The sequence below is a fragment of the Eublepharis macularius genome, chromosome 1, assembly GCF_028583425.1.
Source record: "Eublepharis macularius isolate TG4126 chromosome 1, MPM_Emac_v1.0, whole genome shotgun sequence".
NCBI classification, from domain to species: domain Eukaryota; kingdom Metazoa; phylum Chordata; class Lepidosauria; order Squamata; family Eublepharidae; genus Eublepharis; species Eublepharis macularius.
The window spans coordinates 193,028,932-193,049,367 of NC_072790.1; the positions used below are offsets into that span (position 1 = coordinate 193,028,932).

Below are 20,436 nucleotides of genomic sequence, written 5' to 3' on the forward strand. Positions count from 1 at the left end.
AAAGCTGGCAATTCTGCCAAGCACAAGTTCATCCTAAGAAAACAAGTTTAAAACTTATCCCAAAGTTAATCATTACTAGCTTTTGATGCTGACACTGCAGTGCAGAGGTTTAATTAGAAATGGAGATACACAGTTCAGAGGACTTAGTGACATCTGTCCCCTTTTTACAAGTTTAAAGTAACAATCCTAACCAAGCACACTTACTGGGCAGTAAATCAGTTAGGAGAACTCTGTTTTGCTTAATCGCTTTTAGGATTGTGCTGCATGGGGGAAGTTTGAAACCAAGATATTTGAAGTACAATAACAGTTTAAGGCAACTTGATACATTTTTTGTAATTTTATTGTCCTTGTTATTACCTATTTATGCTACTAATAATGTAAAACGATCCTTACTGTAAGATCATTATAACCAGAATTGCTGATGATTCGTTCAGTACTCTCTCTCTCATCCAGCTGCACCAAAAGTAACCAAAAAAAGGCCATTCTCTGCTTAATCATTCAGTTGCTCTTAACAGCTGCAGAGACAATATGAATGTCGTGCTGCTCTTTGTGATTTTATTTTTAGAGAGGCCAGAACAGATTGTGGTGGTGGTCATTCTACGTGCTGCTGTGCAATTACTGTTTCAACATGTCAGTCCTAAAGAGATTTTTTTTGGAAATAATTCTTTTTTTTCAAGAGAGAGTGCTTAGGATTTCTGCTCAGGTATGTGTAGGGTTGCCCTTCAGCTGTCCTTTTAATATCAAATTGATCTGCAATTGATTATCAGGTAACATTATTTACCTCCAAGCCATGAGAAGCTTTCACTGTCCATGCCTTCTCATTAAAAAAAAAAGTGGGTCAGGAACACAAGATTTTTTTCTCTAACCAGTTGGCAACCTTATATATGCATCCTCTAGTTTGACTGAAAGCTTATGAGCAATAGAATTAGAATACTAGGTCTAACATATTGATGTCGGTAGTTTTTAAAAAATATTAAGTTGACCCAAAATGGGATACAGAACTTCAGCATAATTGATCCACAAATGCCTCAATCTAGCATTTGAAAACTTGGCTTCCATGCAAGTATGTTTAGGATCACAATTCTGGGTAAAGAATATAGACAAATTGACAGCAGTCCTATGCATATTTGTTCAGAATATCCCAGTGTATTCAACAGAGTTCTGCCACATAGGTTGGTAGCTTTTTATGTGTAGTGGTTAAGAGCGGCAGGACTCTAAACCGGAGAACTAGGTTTGATGAACTATTCCTCTGCTTGAAGTCAGCTGGGTGACCTTTGGTCAGTTACAGCTTCTCGGAGCTCTCTCAGCCCCACCCACCTCACAGAGTGATTGTGTGAGAATAACACACTTTGTAAACTGCTCTGAGTGTGGCATTAAGTTGTCCTGAAGGGTGGTATATAAATTGAATGTTATTATTTTTGTTATAGCAAGTCTTCCCAGATCAAGAAAAAATGTTGCAATTCCCTATATTTAACATAAACCAAGCTGCAGTCTACTTACTATGCAGTTAGGCTTATTGAAGTCAACGGGGGCTTCAGATTCAGGGTTGAATGGGAAAGGAAGTTGTACATGAGAGGGGAGAAGAGAGTGCATGAGCCAAGGCTCTTCCAGACTAGGGTGTGTAGGATTTTATGAATGATGAGTTCGAGGTTACATTTTGCTAATATTTTCAGTTTCTGAGAAACCAGTCAATAAGAGACATGCAAACTTCACCCAGAATGGCAAAAAGATACACAGTCGGGACTGCCATCTACAACTTGGAAAATTCCTGGAAGCTTGGAGTCAGTGCCAGAGAAGGGTGGAGTTTGCGGAGGGAGCTCAGCAGGGATGTAATGCCAGAGAGTCCACCTTCCAAAGCTGCCATTTCATTCAGGAGATCTGATTCTCTGTAGTCTAGAAATCAACTAAAATCCTGGGAAAAAATCAAGATCCCTACCTTGAGGTTGGTAATTCTGCACACAGCAGCATTTCTTGACTAATTTCTCTTTCACCACACTCAAAACTTGTTAACTTGAAAATAGAATTAACAGAAGACATGAGAGAATATTTATTATGTGAAAAATGCATTTAAAAACCTGCTAACCATTATTAGTATGTATGTTTTGAACACTTATTTGCTCACAGGATATAAAAATATAATAAAAATGCATACAATTATAGTATGACAGGAGAATAACAGACAGTAGCTGTGCATTTCTTTCTTTCTAGATATTCTTTACTAACGGGGTTCCCAACTTTTAAACCAGTTCTTCTAGCTAGCCTTTTAATATTAGTTTGATCTACAAGCAGTTTCCAGGTGATGTTGTTTACCTTCATACCATGGAAGGTTCAACCACTTCCACTCATTAAATCTCTATTAAAGGGACAGGACATTTCCCTCTCTGTCCAGCTGGCAATTGCCTGTCCTGTTCATTATTTATTAACCACTGGTGTAGTGTTAAATTAACATTGGGAGGCTATAAAGATAGTGTTATATCACCCATGATTGCTGTTGCTAATGGGTTCTGTTATTTTGAATTTATTTATTTTTTAAAAAGTCTGTGTGTCCTCACACACAAGGGAAATCAATGAATGAATTTGAGTTTTATATCCAATATCATAGAACAACCATGCCTCTTACATTTGATGCTCTTTTGTTTATTCAATGTCCTTTTGTTTGTTTACAGTTATTTTCTCTCTACGCTTGTAAACATATATGCGCCATCTTCATACATCTGATCTAATGGACTCCAATTTACAAAAGTTTATACAATATAGGTTTCAATATTCAAAGTGCTACAAGACTTTGCTCTTTTTTTTGCCTAATGGAATCCAAGACATAGAGACAAACTGCCATCCAATGGACATTTTATAACACTGCAACCAACATTGTTTTTGTAACAAGTAAAATATGATATTTATAATCCAATCCACAAATCATTTAATCCCATGAAACTCAGATTTAATCACTTTGGTTTGATTGAAGTCAGTGGGGTAAAACTCTTTTACTACCCATCTAAACATGGAAGCGTCTTGTGAGTGGCTAATGGAATCTATTGATTCCTTCAGAATGATCATAGGAATTCATTGAGAGATCTTTAGGGACTGTCTCCAAATGGCAAAACAAAATGTCTTGGAAGACCATAATGTCCCGTCCCCCCTGCCCCATTCTAAATGTTCTTAAAATTTCCAGAGGGATTACCAACATAGACAACATTCAACACTATCATAGTTACAGAAATGAAAAATTACAATAAACAAATAGGATAACTGCAATCCAATTTGTATTCTCTTATCTGTACAACTGGTCCTATCACCTAACAGTGAGCGACAGCTCCTCATCAAATTACATTCACGTTTTGTCATTTAAACAAAAACTTCTAATGTGTTGGATTTACTAACTTTGTAATCCCCCAATCCATTCCATTTTAGAAATTTCTAAATAAAATCACTATGAGACTATTGCAAAAATTTAGCCTCTAGTTCACATGTTCTTAATATCTCAGTGGGGTATGATGCCATATAATTCACACCCCAAATAGTAAAAGATTTACTATTCTTTTAATGCTTTGAAATGGCCATATGGAAGCTTAATAAATTCCTTTAATCATTTGGAAGTAACCAGTAGATCACCACTCTTTGTCACTGGTTTGAGTCAAATTACAGTAAATAAGATCACTGCAAAAATGCATTATCTAATTCTTATTTTCTTCTTCCAACGTTAATAAAACTTCCACAGGGATCTGAAAAATGTTTTGTAATTTAAACAAAGTTATTTAAAAATAAATAAAACAATTCGTGCTCTGAGGACTTATGTAGAGGGCTAACAAATGTAAAAGAACTCAGAGCTAGTGGGATGGTGGGGGTGAAAATGGGGCTGGAGTAGCTCTAATGGATTTCAACAGCAATAATCATACAGTGAATAGGAAGACCCTAAGCTATTAGGGCTGAACGAAGTCAAGCAATTATGTACAGAGCAACAAAGCATTCTGGCATCTTCCTTTCAAGGTTGAGCAGGATTGATGCTGATGTGCTTTGGAGAGAATGGGAATGGCACATAAAATTATGCCTGTGTACTTCGACACAATTGGGCCTGGTAGGCAGAAAGCCTCTGTCTTGCTTGAAAGGTTCCCAGCTCAGAGATTTAAATCACCTCTCTCTTCCTGTTCTATGTGAGAAGATGAGGTCTATGGTTGTTTTCACACTGGGCTTTTAGTCCTGAATAGCAATCAGTTATCCATAGGGTTGCTACCTGCCTGCAGGAAAAAAGTGTCCTGTCCTTTTAATGACTTCAATAGGATGTTATTTACTTCCATGCCATTTCCACACATTAAACCTCTACTGTCTCTATATTTTTTCTCCTGGCAGTTGGCAACCCTACTTATCCACTCACTTTCAGCAATGAAAGTGAGAATCCCAATGTCATTGACAGCCTCCCTCTCAGAAAGAATAGCCTCCTTGTTCACTTCCCTCCCTGTCAGAAAGAACTTTCTGATCAACTGACAGTTAATCAGAGCTGGTAGGCCTGAGAGGAAGGACACTATGGGCCATGCCACTGACCAGAGGGTTTTTTAAATAAGGATTTTAAAAAGATTTTACTTGATCAGTTTGTAAGCCACATTGGGGGCCATCTAAATGAAAGGTGGTGTATAAATCCTTCAAATAATTAAAGGAGGGCACAATTGTAAGGCAGATGCTTCTTGGAGACATCTTCATGGAATACTCAAAAGCTCAGCCAAGAATGATCACACTAGGATCTGGGAGTCTCAGGTTCAAATCCCCAAATCCCCATTTTGTTGGGATAGCTTACTTAGTTTGGTCATTCTCTCTCAGCCTAATCTACCTTACAGGGCTATTCTGAGGAGCAGTACAGAACAATAGTGTAAGCTGCTTTGGGTCCCCATTTTATTTATTTATTTAATTTATAGTACACTCTCCCTGCAAGTGGGCCCAGAGTGGATTTGAGAGAAAAGGAGGATATCAATATCTAAACTGCAGCAGGAGGGGTAGGATCTCCCTGACTATCTGGTATGGACTATAGGTAAAAATATTGCTGGACAACCTGGTAAGTACTAGGCAAGGCTATTAAGTTGCCGATTAGCCTTGATTAGGTAAGTGGGAGAGGGGAGGTAGATGAAGGTGTTGATAAGATTAGGCAGGGAATTGTCTCAGGAAGCCTCCTTAGCTGTGCTGCTCTCTGGCATGGAGGGCTGTCAGTCAGACACCCCCCTCTCTGACTCATGGCTTGGTAACTTTCCAGTCTCCATGCAAGCTGGCACCCATTCACCTGGGGCCAGGCAATGTCTAGGACTTATGGCAAAGGGGTTTATGATATTCCATATCCACAAACTGCCCTTTTAGTATGGGAAGGGGTTCTGATTGCTAACACTGCAGGCAGCAGACTAGTGGAGTGGTTAATTCCTGCTGTTAAGGATTCCTCTTGCTAAAATCTGGCCTATTGCAAGTCACACTCTGAGATCCCCATCTGCTAAAAGCGGATAATAATACTGGCCTACTTTAGAAGGTTCCTGTAAGGATCTAAATAAGATCGTGTACAATAAGCTCTTCAAAGAATAAAAACACTGTATAAATGCACATGTTCCTGTCCACACAGCATACAAACTTGCTTTGATTGTGTGGTCTTTCCAAAAAGATTGTACCAAACAAAATTTGAGAAAGACTGGAGCAAAAGAAGGGAAAACAAGGAAAGTGGACAATTAGGGGACAATGCTCCCCCCCCCCAAACACTCCCAGTTGCATGCAAAACCTGTGGGGGGAAGCTGTCTTTTCTCTCATCCTTCACTGTCAGGCTGAAAGAGAGTGGTCATGCAGAAAGCTTCATGGCCAAGTCCTGTTGCACCACTGGCACTTGCTTCCCTTCCCTAGGGACTGGAGCCAGCCTTCCCTACTAGCCCAGGGCTGCTGTATTTCCAGAGGAGCCAAACCAAGCTGCTCGGTAAGGCGGCAGCCCTGCTAAAGTGAAAGACGCTAAGCGAGCGGTCGGTCAGTCCTCCACCATGCCATTCATCTCTTTTGTTGTTCGGTCCGAGCAAAAAAGCAACATTGTTGTGTCTGGATTTTTTTCAGGGACCAACAGCCCCTACAAATGTTGCTTACTTTCTTATAGTAACTCAGAGGGCAACCCAGGTAAAACCATTTACAGCGTGCACTCCAAGGCATGGAGATATCATCCAGATTTCCATGTCTGAGATGAGGGCGAAATAAAAAACATAGTGAGAGATTCTGATTCTCGATGAGCATTCTTCATCAAGGCTGAGACCTCCGTGCCAGCAGAGGGAGTCAGCTACAGCCCGCAACGAACAAGTCTTTTTCATTCCTTACAGCCTCGTCGGTGTGGTGGAAAGACACTGGGTTCTGTTTCCAAGTAATGGAAATAAATAAAAACCGATTTTGTTGCATAGTTGCTTCCTTCATTGTAACGCTCTCCGGCGTCCCAAACACTTGCCTCTAATTGGCCCTCGGTGCTGACTGGCTCTTTCCCACGCACCAGCATCCAATAATTTTGCTTAAAACAGCCCCAGAGTTACTCTAATGAAATAGCAAATTGCTACTGCAGCCTAACACGGCTAACTCCTCTGGAACTCTAATGAAAGCGCGGTTTGCAGAAACAAAATCTCAAAGTACAAAAAAACCCCACACCCCTGCCTAGGCGTGCCTGTTTTAAACGAAAGCTTGTCGTCTGCCTGTCTGCCAGTACGCGTGCGCACTCCTCGCTTTCACCTAGCGGAGCAGAACAGAGAGCCTTTAGTAATCCAACCTTACTTCTCCCTATGACGTACTATGAGTGGCAGCCCACGGTCCGCGCCCTGAGGGGCGTGGCGTTCGCGACTCCGCTGACTCGCGCCGCCTCAGGCGCCACGGTCGACAGTTGCCTGGCGGCCTGCTGAAGCAGCCGTTGCACGTCGTGTTGGACTTGTAACTGGGGGGCCAATCAGAAAGCGCACAGGTGTTTGTGGGCGAGGCCTAGACCTTTGGCCAATTAGCGGCAGGCGCGGCGCATTTAAACTTCAGCGCGGCGGGGAGGGAGGCACTTATTGCTTACTGAGGGGCTTTTTGCGCATCATTGGGGATGCCGAGCCGTCCCGAGGATTACGAGGTGCTCGTCACTATTGGTGCCGGTTCCTACGGCAGATGCCAGAAAGTGCGTCGGAAGGTGGATAGCAAGGTAAACGTGGCGGAAGGCTGCTAGGGCGCCCCCTGGGGCTTCTGGGCTGCTGTTGGAGCTGCGTGGGAAGCAGTGTCCCGAGGTCACACGTGCGAAGTCCCGAAACCTACCCCTGTATGGCTGGGCTGCATCGCACCCCCTTCTCCGCGCGTGCCCATAAAGGGTGTCTTAAGTGTTCTAGTGGATTAACCATATTCATCCGTGAAAACTACACGGGTCGCCTCTAGCACGGTAAAGGCAAACAGATTTTTATTCTAGCGTAAGCTGTTGTGAGTCAAAACCATGAGCACAGAGTGTTCACCCAAAACAGTCCTGTTTACACGTACCAATTAAGCGACATGTATAAGCTCAGGTGCATAAAACGGCCATCCAAAGTATGTGGCGAACTGAACTTTGACTCGTGAAAACTTATGGTAGGGTAAGTGGTATGTATGAGTCCAGCCCTAACCTGTAGACAACTACATGCAATTCGGTTCTGCTCCAGAGCCTGCCCTCCTTGCCACAGCCTGGCCTTGCAAGGAAAGTTGTGTGCTTCTCTGCTGGCCTGGTGTTCCGCCCCCCCCCCCCACCCGCGGCAAGCCCATCTGCTGCTTGTTTGAATGGGAAAGTGTATGAGTCTTGGGGCTTCTGTTTCAGTATATTTTGTTCTAACAGTCTGTTAAAGGATATATTACCCTTGTGGAGTAAAAACAGCTCATCAAATGAAAGGCTGTAAAAAGGCTATTCCTGCTCCTCGACCCCCCCCCCCCACTTGCTTACCAACTGCTGTTGTTGGTCCTGTTTCTACCTTACTCTCCACCTGCAGAGCTCATAAGATGAGACAGGTCTTGGTCCCTCAGATAGTGGGGGAGGTAGCCAAGTAGGTTTTAGTTTACTTGTTGTGTTGGTTCCTGTGCCAGCCGCTATGGGGTTTGCAACACTTTGTATTCTAGGTGGTGCATGAAACCCAGATTAATGTACTCTTAGAAGTTCTGTAGCTATACAGCGCAGCATCACCAGTTGAGAAACTCTTCTGTTTTAAAGGACTTCTGGGAATGGGCATTAAGCCCTCTGGTTCTGATACGTGATTGGGGGGATCTCCTGTCTCAGCAGGACTTTCTTCAACTTCTACAAGTATGTACCTGGTTGGTTGGATTTGGCATGGCAATCTCTGCCATGTTTGTCCCACTCAAAACCATTTTGGAATGGTAATATTGACTTGTCAGGTGGTAACAGATTGATGACTAAACCTTTTCTGAGAACATAAGAGCCCTTCTGTACTCGGCCAACAATCCATCTACTCCAGTGTCCTGTTTCCTGCTGTGATCAGTTGGATGTCCCTGGGAAACCCACCAGTGGGACATGAAGGCTCCAGCCGTTGTCTCCCTCAGCTATGAGTACTTAGTGGTACAGTGGCTCTGAACTTGAAGGTTCCATATAGCTACTGTGGTTAATAAATGCTGGTGGGCCTTTCCTGCAGGAATTTGACTAATTTCTTTTTTAAACCATCTAGGATCGCCAAGTCTTAGTTTATAGAATTAATTGCAAGATGTGACTGGCTGCACACTTAAGCCAATGAATTTCAAAGTTCCAGTGCAATTAAACAAAAGTTATACTTGAGATGGCTTTCTCAATTTTTTTCAGGTGTTAGTCTGGAAAGAACTTGACTATGGATCTATGACAGAATCAGAGAAACAAATGCTTGTTTCTGAAGTGAACTTGCTCCGTGAGCTTAAACACCCAAACATTGTCCGTTATTATGATCGTATAATTGACCGAACAAATACAACTCTTTATATAGTGATGGAATACTGCGAAGGAGGAGACTTGGCTACTCTGATAGCTAAATGTACCAAAGAAAGGCATGTAAAACAAACCTCTTTGAATTATTTTGCCATTGTTTGCAAAATTGCTTAAACTAAATGACGTCTTTTTCACTGAGATTCAAGGCAGGTTACAAGAGTTATAAAGACCATGTCATGCATATCATGAACAATACAGCAAAACTGGATTACACAATTTAAAGAACAACGAAACAGAAACAGTATAATACATCCTATAAACTGAATTTCACAATTACAGGATGTTGAACTTCAGACAGTATAATACATCCAGTAAACAATTCAGTACTAAGAGGGAGGAGGAAAAGGCTGCTTAAAATGCTTGTGCTGAAGGTGTTTTCTACTACTTTTAGAAGTCAGTTTCTATTGGTATCACCCAAGAATGTTATTTGGTACATACAGATTTTTGCCAAGTGATTATATATACACACTGGCAAGTTACACTGTGGCACTTCAAATGGTTGCTTATTGTGGTAGTTCCCACCAAGTAGTAATTGCTGTTGTGGCATTAGCAGCATGCAGGATTACAATGGAAGAGCCTCATGGATAGATATCGAAATCTACCTCCTGGATTTTCTTCTGCATGTAGATATTCTGTTGCACGAAGGACATAAATCTGTTTCTTCTTCTGTTTACTGACATTGTTGGAGGTATGCCTCCTCCCCTCCCCTCATTTGTGCCAATTTGTGCTGCTACATCATGACATCAGAAATATTGCCAAACAACAGGAAGAGAAATGCAGGTTTTTGCAATAGTGTGATAGCACCAATATAACTTTTTGGAGAAAATAGTGACTGCAGTGAGACTGTCCTTCTGTGATGCTGCCCAAAGGCACATTGTTCTGAGAACATGGTGATACAGTAGCACAATAGAGAGACTGTGCATAAAAAGCAAGAAAAAAAAAGTCCTGGAGAAAACTGAGCCAAGGTGGGGGGTGGGGAAATAAGACAGAGTATGGATGTCAAGTTTGTCTGGAGCCTCAGATTGCCCTAATTTTTCATACAGTAACTCACTGTGGTACATTTGCTTAGTGTAGAACTGCCCTTCATAAATGTATCTCCATATCTACATCCCTCAGGCTGAGGATATAGATTCACTCATTGCTAGGCTGTTCTAGCAAAACAATGTGATGGAGTGTAGCCCAGTAACAATAAAAGACCAAATCAACAGGCTTTTTTGCCTTGGATATTAAAAGTGCAGAAAACAATCTAGTCACTGCCATAGACAAGGAATGTCTCTCCTTAACTCTAGTAGTATTTAGCGAAACTCCACCTTAGTAATACTGCTTCTTGCTCAACTTTGATATTCTAGTCTTAAGCTTTTAAATTTAGAATTGTAAAATAGTCAAAGTGCTCTAGTTTTCAGCACTTGGCTTAATTATATCTAATTAAGCAATAATTCCTATGTTTTAGTATTACAGATCTCATTTATGAATTATGTCTAAGCAAGAATCTATTTGTTTAGGTATTGCACATCCCATTTATTCAATATATTTAAGTCTTGCAAGCAACTAGAAAACTTGACCCTTGATTGATCCTGCTAAGCTCAAACACCAAGCTTTCAGGAAAACTTATAATTAGGGCTCTAGAGACACTAGAGTGCAGTTAAACTTCAGTTACTGTTTTTAACTAGCAAAATGTTTGTAGATATGGCTTGATGGAGTGCTTGTGAATAGTAATGGCACCTATAGGGAACTTTATAACTTTGTGTGCTCTGCAGATAGACCTGCAAGCTGGCTATTCCAGCAGGATTCTTGTTGGTCTTGCCAGGTCTAATAAGGTGAGGGCAAGTTTTGCCTTACTGAAAAAATGTACCAGATTCAGTGCTTTGCTTTTCTCTATAGGAATGAATATCAACAGTTCTTTTTATGGAGAGATATTAAAAGAATGTACTTGGGAGGCGAGTGTCCAGCCACCCGTGGGGCCAAATCTGTCTCACAAACCATGCTTTCTGTGCCCCTGCCTTTAGAAGTGAGGCTACTGGCAACCCAAGACAGGGCTTTTCCAGTTGTGGCACCTCACTTATGAAATGCCCTCCCCACCCCCCCACCCCTAGAGACTCACCTGGCTCCTACTTTGCTTTCTTTTTGGTGTCAGGCCCAAACATTTCTATTCACACAGCTTTTTAATTAAGAGGGAGGTATTAACACTTTAATTAACGGGGTGGTATTAATACTTTAATCTGTCAGTGAGCTGTTTTTATGGTCGATGTTTTTAAGCTGGGGTGGGCTTTTAATGCTGGATTTTAATTGAGCTTTCAGTGTTTTGTTTGTATTATTTTTAGGCAGCTTAACATTTTTCTATATAAATAAAATCTCCCCGGTCCTGGTAAACCAATAATAGATGGCTTCTATATGCCTAGTCCCACACTTGATTCTGTTTTGTGTGTCACTTAAATAAAGGAAATTAGGGAAGTGGTTGGAATTCTACAAAACCGACTTTGACTTAAAAGTACTGAAAATAACCAGTCCTGTTCTCTTTTCTAAGACATTATTTAGATGAAACCTTTGTTCTTCGAGTTCTCACACAGTTGGCCTTGGCCTTGAAGGAGTGTCATAGGCGGAGTGATGGTGGTCATATTGTACTACATCGGGATCTAAAACCAGCAAATATCTTCCTTGATCATAAGAAAAATGTGAAACTTGGAGACTTTGGACTGGCCAGAATACTGCACCATGACACCAGTTTTGCAAAAACATTTGTTGGTACGCCCTATTATATGTCTCCAGTAAGTATCTGTCTTTATCAATTACACTTTATTTTACCTTTCTTCCAAGACAGTAGTGGTGTCATACATGGTGTTCTCTGTTATCCTTTCAAGAATCCCATGAGGTAGCTTAGGAGAAGACTTGTCCATGGGCACTCTGTAACCACATGTGCTCCTTTTCGCATGTATTCTTAGATGCTCGAATTTGGGATTGGGATAGTTATAGAAGCCAGAACAAAAGAATGTCAGTCAAATAATTGTAAAGTATAGGAGTTTGTATTGAGTCCAGGATGAGAATCTATGTATTTTCTGGAACTGACTGAGTTAATTGGGGGGGGGGGCTTCCCAGAAAGGTAATAAAAGATGATTGCAACTAGGCAGGGAAATATTCTTGGCTGGGTAAAAGGGCTAGCAGTGTGGAGGCTTTACTCATGTCTGAGGCAGGCAGGTAGGAGACATTCAGGCAACATTGGTAAAAAGTAATCAAGCTCACCTGGCTGCTTGATAGCAATTAGATTGTCCACTCAGGAAGACTTGCATTTGCTGATGAAATTAAATTGCATTGCTAGACCGAGGTAGGTGTCTGGCTTTACATGCCCCTGTAGGCATGCTGATATCCTATCAGTGAATTGGTCTCCCACCCAAGATTTTGGCTACTCATTAGCATAGCCTGCCTAAAGAGAGCCTAGATGGAGCTGAGGAACTTTGAGGAAGAAGGTTTTTGGTAACAACTTAATGAGCTTCATGGCTGGGGATAGGGGATTATTTTAACCTGGTTCTTCCCAGTCCTACTCTAATAACTATACCACACTGGCTCTAATTGGGCCAGGTTTTTTTTAAGCATCTGCTGGGTTGTTTTAGAAATCTGACCAATGGTCGATGTCTTTTGTCTGCTCAGGGAAGCAAATTTTAACTCCTATTTTAGCAATCTGTACTGAGAGGCCACTGCAATGCTTACAGCTACAGTAGTAAGTTTTCTCTCCTTTAGTACTAGCAATGGCCAACCAAGGGCTCAAGAAGCAGCAATCCTTCTCTAATGTGGTGAGAAGCAAGCAAAGTTACCAAGGAATCCAACTGCACTTAAAAATGTTACTGTATGGCTTTTGATTGTTGAACTCACAAGCTCTTGTGAATAATTGAATAGTTCATCTGATTTCATACCACTAACCAATTCCTGTGGTGGGTTGTCTTGTCTAACTTGTATATTAATTAATGTGCATTTATTAGTAAGATTCTAAATCTAAGGTTTGTGTCTTACTTTTAGGAACAAATAAATCGCATGTCCTACAATGAGAAATCTGACATCTGGTCTCTAGGATGTTTGCTATATGAGTTGTGCGCACTTTCGTAAGTACAGTTCTCTAGGCAGGTACTTGAAGTTGTCAATAACAATATGTTTCTTTTCAGTATAGCCATGCTCTTGAAATCAGAGTTGGGAGCCATGATGTTCCAGAACTGAGCAGTATTTCTCTCAAGGGGTTGCTTGATGTGAAATTGAAAAGTACTTTTCACTTTGTCTAGGCCTCCATTTACAGCCTTCAACCAAAAAGAGTTGGCAGAAAAGATAAGGGAGGGAAAGTTCAGACGAATTCCGTACCGTTATTCAGATCAGCTGAATGAACTCATCACAAAGATGCTGAACTTAAAGGTAAAGGTGGCTTCTTAGAAACATAAAGCGTGCATTTAGGAAGATGCACATGGATTATCTATTCATACATGGGGCTCCCAAGCACCCCTCTTCACTTTCAGTTTATATGCAGGTTTTTTTGCTTGTAGGTCTCTCATAACCCCTTGTACATTAATTAAGAATGTCCAAGAACCTTCCAGAGCAATGTCTGATGACACACAAGTGGCTGCAGTTGGAGCAGAAAATCCACATAGTTCTGGAGTACACTGCATGAGCCCTGGTGTGTGTGTATAAAATAATAATTTGGGATTTCTTGTATCCCAAAATGTATGTCCTCAACCAGAATGATTTCCCCCTTTGTGTAAAAAGTTGAGCATTGCATATTCTGAGCTTTTCCTGCTTCAAGGACTGCAATCGGCCTTCAGTGGAAGAAATTCTGCAAAACCCAGTGATAGCAGACTTGATGTTAGAGGAGCAAGGGAAAAACTTGGAGAGAAGAGGGCGAAGATCGGGTGAGCAAGAAAAGGCAGAGAGACTACATCATTCAGGAACTCCATTGAATGAGCTGAAACTGAAAGAGCAGCAGCTGCAAGAGAAGGAGAGAGCAATCAAAGAGAGAGAACACAGACTGGAACGTAAGAGAACAAACACTGCCCCAGGATGTATGGGAGGATCCTGGGTCCAGAGATGGGATGTCCCTTGTGGATCCCTTCAGTTTTGTGAGCTTAAACTGTCCCAGGAAAAGCAGCACATCTCTTGATAACTTAGCTTGTATTGTCAAATAGGAAAACAAAGAATGAATTTATTTTATTTTACTTATGTCATTTATAGTCCGCCTTTCTCACTGAGACTCAGGGCAGATTAGGCAGTGTGAGAGTACCGTTTCAAGGTCATTTCCATAATCAGTGCCATAAGGTAAATAAGTGCAATTTTACAAAGACATAGCATTAGTAAGAATCCAATACAGAGTTGAAGAAATACTGGAACAGAACATAAGCAATTCTAAGCCAGGCCAAGGCCATGAAGACCTTTGTATGAGATAACCAATACCTTGAACTGGGCATGGTAACTGATAGGTAGCCAATGGAGTGATTGCAGAATGGGAGCGATATTTGTGGTACTGCTCACTCCTGATGTCACCCTGCAGCGTTTTGCACCAATTGGAGTCTCCTAGTTAATTTGGATCCATTTTAGCTTGGAGTTTCACAATAGTGATACCTAAATATTTTATGTTAAATCATCTCCCACTTACTCATTATAGCTAAACACAGATACAATACAAACATTACATGCCTCTGTGTTTTCTGCTAAGGACCTGTTTATCTAGTCTATTGTGTAATAGGCCTGTGTCAGTTTTGATGAGTGAGCACTGTCTGTAGCATCATAGGACTTCACTAGACACGTGCAATGTCTGCTGCATTTTTCCATGGGAAATGGAAGCATCGTAGTCAGCTATCTGCTCTGACCTGTACCTTTTAGTCCCTTTTGCTCAAGGAAAATGCTTCCTAGGATGCTAACATCAATCTGAATCTTCTTGTCTCCAACTTCCAGAGAGAGAGCGGGAGCTGTGTGTTCGGGAGAGACTTGCAGAAGATAAACTTTCTAGGTATATTCCTAAATGTCAAGTGCCTTGGTTGCAATGGAAACTTTTCTGTCACTGACTGACTCTATTCTAAACAGGGCTGAGAGTTTGATGAAGAATTACAACTTGTTGAAGGATCATCGACTTTGGCTGCCAACAAATAGCCCAGGTAGGAGAAGAAATTGGAGGCCACTGCTGGACTACTGAACCAGGAATGCAGAATCTTCCAGCTTTCATATAAATTCTGATCTTAGTGGTAACTGCCTCTGTGCTGGATATATCTCTACAGCCCTCCTGAATTTATGATCCCTTCATCCCCAAATCATTCCAGGATGTTAAAGACCAGAAGCATCCTTCCATGGGATTAATATATAGTGATATTATATTATATAGCTATGAAGGTGAAATACCTGCTGATGTCAGCATAAGATTGATAGTATGTCTGGGTCATAGTCCAGTGGTGAACACTGCCCTTCTCAGGGTCTTAAAAAGCCTCCCTGTTTGAGTACCAGACTGAACTGTGGGACAGAGGAGGCCTCTTGAAGGGCTGTATTCTGTGAATATAATCTTATGCAATTCCTCTGGCCTTGATCAAGAGTACACCTTGCTGACACTCTGGCAAACAAAGACTTGAACAACCTACACAGTCCAGCTTGGCTAATTATCTATATACTTGGCTTGTAAGTCCAGTTCTGATAACATTCTATCCAAGCTGTAGAAGGGGAACCTTGTATCATGCATGAACAGAGCCTGCTAATTAACTGGCCTTTTCTAGCTCTCAACCAGTGTATGCTAGTGTTAGTTTTTTCACTTTGGAGTAGACTACATTTTGACCTTTAAAGATGGTCCTTAATAAAATATATTTTATTTACCATTTAGTTCACAAATGCCTGCATAAACCTGACTTCTATGGACTAGAAGTCTCTTGAGAATGTTGGACTACAGTCTTTTGAAGGCCCTTTAGAATAAGAATTCTAGATGCAGTCAAACAATTAAATCGTTGCACTTTGACTGTTCATCTGCTGCATAAGCTGGGTTCCAAAGGACAAGGTCCATTGTTTACTTGATTTGAGGGGAGATACTTTCATCATCGGTTACAAAGTTGTCATTTAAGAGCTACTTTCCATCCAGCATGAGGGGATTGGAGCTCAAGGAACATGAGCCCAAAGTCTCCTCAAATATACCAAATTAATGGTTTGATTTTTCAGGTACGTGCCATGCCCAAACCTTTGTCAAGTTTTACTATGCTACTGTTGCATAATTAAAGGGCTCACTGAATCTATTCAGCTGGCTTGTGCAGCTCTCTAGCTTGCAGTTAAATAGAGTAGGCCCTATATTCACTGGTTGAAATTGCACAGTATACTACCCAAGACACTTTTCAGAAGAGAACTTCATACAAATCTGTGACTACCTTCTAATCAGTCTGGCTAAAATAAATCTTTGTAGAGAGGGTGCTTATAAGCCTAAATGGAACTAATCTGATGACCGATACCCAGTGTTTCAAGGACTCTGCTGCTTCATCAGGCAAATCCACATCAGCAGTGATGGTAACAGAGTGGCTGTATTGGCTCTTCTGTTCTAAAAGGACCCTGCATTGCCTGTTGTAGAAAAGTTTCATTTCTAAAGTATTGATTGTATTTGGATCTTTATACTGTGCTTTACTACTCCCTACCCTCACCCCCACGGAGACTCAAAGCTGCTTACAACATCATACTTCTCCATTCTATCTTTGCAATAAACTGCAGGCTAGTCTAGGCTGAGAGAGTATGATTAGCCCAAGGTCATCTGCTTAGATGGCAGAGAAGGGATTTAAAGCTGGGTCTCCAAGAGCCTAGCTCAACATTCTAACCTCTATACAACATTGCAGATGTACCTTATTAACAGCATGGGACACACTATGTGGCATTGGGATGTAATTGAGAACAATAGAGCAAGGGTTGGTTCCAGTAACACCTTAAAAACCAACAAGGTTTTCAGGGCATAAATTTTTGAGAGTCAATTTTTCCTTTGTAAGAAAAACATGTAACTGAGGTAGGCTTCCTAGTTTTCCTAAAATGGATAGGACCGGTAATGAGACATTCTCATGGGGCAGCTGTATTAGTCGGCAGTGTCTAAAAAGCCTTGAGGCATCTTAGACCAGTTGGTTCTATTATAGCTCAGAAGAGCTGATGCTGCAATAAACCTGTACTGAGAGTGGCCAGGTATTGGAAAAGGCAATCACATTTTCTGGCTGAAACTTCCAAGGTAGAACCAAAGTAGAAGCTAAAGACTCCCTAAAATTATTTTGTTGGACACGGATTTTTAGGTTTGTAACAGTGCATGCTAGGCTATTGACATGTTCTCCTACTGGCTTCTAAGGATTACTACTTCTGTAAGACTGAGTCCCTCTTTTTTTTCTTTCTTTTTTTGCATAATTTGACCTATGTACAGAGGAGAAGGGTGTTTTTCACAGATGTTAAATAAAACAAATGTGCAGTGGCACTTTAAAACTAACACCATTTACTAAAAATGAGATTTTGGGAGCCATAGCTAAGTCTGTCAACTTCCAGGTGGGGCCTGGAGGTTTCCCAGAATTACAGCTGATCTGTAGATCACAGTTCAGTTCCTCTGGAGCAAGTAGCTGCTTCAGAGTGTGGACCGTATGCCGTTATACTCCACAGAGAGACCTCCCCAAATCTGCGGGGATTTCCCAACCTGGAGGTGGCAAGCCTAGTTCACAGCTCATTTCAGATATGTGGAAATCCTTATATATTTCCTTAAGAGAATGAGCATGTAAATGACCTTCTGATAGTGTTAGTGGACAGTAGGTCCTAACAACATGTACATCCCTTTGGCATCTTAGGCAGGCTGTAGTCATCAAAAGCTTACACTAGGATAAAACTTGGCTGATTTTTAAAGTGTTCTTACAAGCGAGTGCAGTTCCAGAAAAACTGTACTATAGAATGTTGCACTCTAAATTGAATGATGCAAAATCTCCCTGCTTGTTTGTGCAGCTGCAACAACCTGGAGCTTTTTGACTAGGGATTGGGGGGTGAAATGCTGCCAAAGATCAGCAGAACATTAGTGTTCTATCTTAGCTAGCACCACTGCTTAGGTCTCATCACAATTTTTAAAAAATGAAGTGAAACTTTTGCTGCAGGATAGGCAAAGTAAAATCTCACAGGTTCTCTGCTAAAAGTGTAACAAAATACCTTGCGTTTCTGTTCTTCAGAAACAAGTTCTGTAACCACCACTGATGAGGAGTAATAGTGATCTCTAGGTGAATCTATGTGCAAAATCTAGATACAACCCCGTTATAGTAAACTACTGAGAGTTTGCATATTGTAGAGAAAGATACTATAAAAGTTTTCATATGTACCCCCCCTAGAATACAATTAAAGTACGACAACATTCGGGGGTAGAACCTTTTCACACTGCAAAATGCCATGGGTAACCACTGACTTCACAATGCTTTTGTCCCAAAATCTAATTTTCCCTTGCCCTGAATTGATAGCCATGATTTCATTCTTTTCAGCAGCACACTTTAGTGGGTAAGGCCTCATATTCCATAAGCATTTTGATAAAAGCTGTGCTAACATTTGTGTTGGTCAGTTTCTGGATTATCAGCGTCACCCAGCCCTTGCTCACAAGGGAACAGTACTATAAGCATAATAAATACATAATAAAGCTTTACAAACTCTAAAAAGAACATTGACTGACATTGTCACAGCAGTTAAAGCTATGAAATAGTTGTGTGGGTTTCCTGTTTATCAAGGCTTCCTCTACATTTTATACATTGAATGCAAGAAATAAAGCACAGCCTCTTCAGTAAACTCCTACAAGAATATCTGCTTGCCTTTGCTTATGCAAATGCAATGTGGAACAGAAGCTGTATGAAATAAGGAAATTAGGGTGTTTTTGTCAAGCCTATGTATGACCTTGCAAATTGCCTGATGTGGCTGTGTAAACTTCCGTTGCCAGCCAGCTATTCCCATGTAGCTGATTTTGAAAGGTTTCCCCTTCGAGGTGGTGCACAGAGGAAACCAAAGTTTAGGAAATTGGTTTTTCAGTCCTGACAAGTGTTTATCTCTTTTTAAGATGATATTGGTGCGTTGCCAAACTTCCCCACGAGAAAAAAGAAGGTTCAGTTTGGTGAGGAAAGTAAAGAAAATGCTCAGTTGAATGACAGCCTGGAGTATTTCCCCTCCGTACAAGACAAGTTCCCTAATCTGAAGAAGCGCCTCTACACTGCTAACCTGCGGGCCCAAGCACTGGGTGAACTGGAGAAACATTATCAGCTGAAGAGCCGGCAGCTCCTTGGGATGCGCTGAAACAGTGTCTTGTTCTGTTGTACAGAAATAAGATGTTTTATGGTATTTTAAATTAGTTTTTGCTGACAAACTGTGCAAGTTGTTTTTTAAAAAACGGGGAAAATAGTATTCTAACTGTAAAAAAAAAATCAGTAGATTTTATGAAGGTCTCCTGTTTTCATGTCAGTTTGCATTCTTATGTCCCCTGCTTACTGGTATTGCCTGAACAGAGCCATCTAGTCCTAACATTAAATTTTGGAGTAGACTAAATGTTGTGATTGGGATGTGATTTTAGCAATGAGCATGAAACAGGAATGGTTGAGGAAGCCATTCTGCTCAGCTGGAATGAAGCACTGAATGCAAAACATTTGCTCTTCAGCTCTGTCAAATATGTGTGTTCTGCTTGTTTAAGCCCACTGGGTATCTTCTCTAAGTGCTTTATCAGCAGAAAGCTGCAGTGAGCACAATGTCTGTTTCTTCCCTGTTACAGAGTTTTGGATTACTGCCATGATAGAGTTCTAGCGACACATTGCATAATGGAAAAACACCACAATTGCATGTTCCAAAAGAAGCTTGAGTTTTGTGTATCTAATTGTTGCTGTATAAGTACTGTTCACTCAGCCTCCCCTCCCAGGTTTACCAGCCATTTATTGTTAAAAGGCAGCTATCTCAAAAGTCCTTCTGCATAAATTAAATAGCTTTAAAAACAAAATAGGAAAAGAACTGTTTGTTGTATATATCCACTCACTTTGAAAATCTCCCTTCTGAAAAGCTGGCCAGATTCCAAGGACTGAAAGACACAAGATCTTTGGAGGTGGTAAAACATAATGGAAAGCAGAAATGTGGGCTGCCCTCTCTTATGCATGCTGCACAATATATGGAGCCACACTTTGAGTTTTATTTAGTAAATCTAGAGCTGTTCTTAACAGCTTTGGTTTGTAAAGCTGCTGTTTTCTTATGGCCTGCAGATGGTGCACCTGTTCTGTCAACCAGCACAAGGTGTTTGCATTTAGAACTGACTTCTTTCTCAGTTCCAAATGGTCAAGTATTTATCCTTCACCTATTTTTCTCTCCTGTATTCATAAAGAAAATGAATTCTGACACAGGGCGGTGAATATGACCACAAAAATGTCTGCTAGAGGATGGGGAGCCAACTACACAATGGAGTAAGGTTATGCATAACTTTAACTCTTCAGATTTCAGGCAGCAGCTCTCTTTAGCAGGACACCTTAAATTCTTTTACTGAG

The 20,436-nt window shown here is 41.0% G+C and overlaps 1 protein-coding gene across 2 annotated transcripts; it reads left to right on the forward strand.

Moving 5' to 3' along the window:
• Window positions 1–1,868: 1,868 nt before the first annotated feature.
• NEK2 (NIMA related kinase 2) lies at window positions 1,869–19,923 on the forward strand. Of its 2 annotated transcripts, none has more exons than XM_054997127.1 (9): window positions 1,869–1,942; window positions 8,789–9,006; window positions 11,472–11,712; window positions 12,956–13,038; window positions 13,213–13,339; window positions 13,725–13,953; window positions 14,870–14,924; window positions 14,999–15,069; window positions 18,978–19,923. In XM_054997127.1, the coding sequence occupies exons 2-9, from the start codon at window positions 8,822–8,824 to the stop codon at window positions 19,208–19,210; spliced, it is 1,224 nt and encodes a 407-aa protein (XP_054853102.1). In that variant the 5' UTR covers window positions 1,869–1,942; window positions 8,789–8,821; the 3' UTR covers window positions 19,211–19,923. The 2 variants fall into 2 exon arrangements, with proteins under 2 accessions (XP_054853102.1, XP_054853101.1); XM_054997126.1 differs by lacking the exon at window positions 1,869–1,942 and adding an exon at window positions 7,023–7,165.
• The last annotated feature ends 513 nt before the right edge of the window (window positions 19,924–20,436 follow it).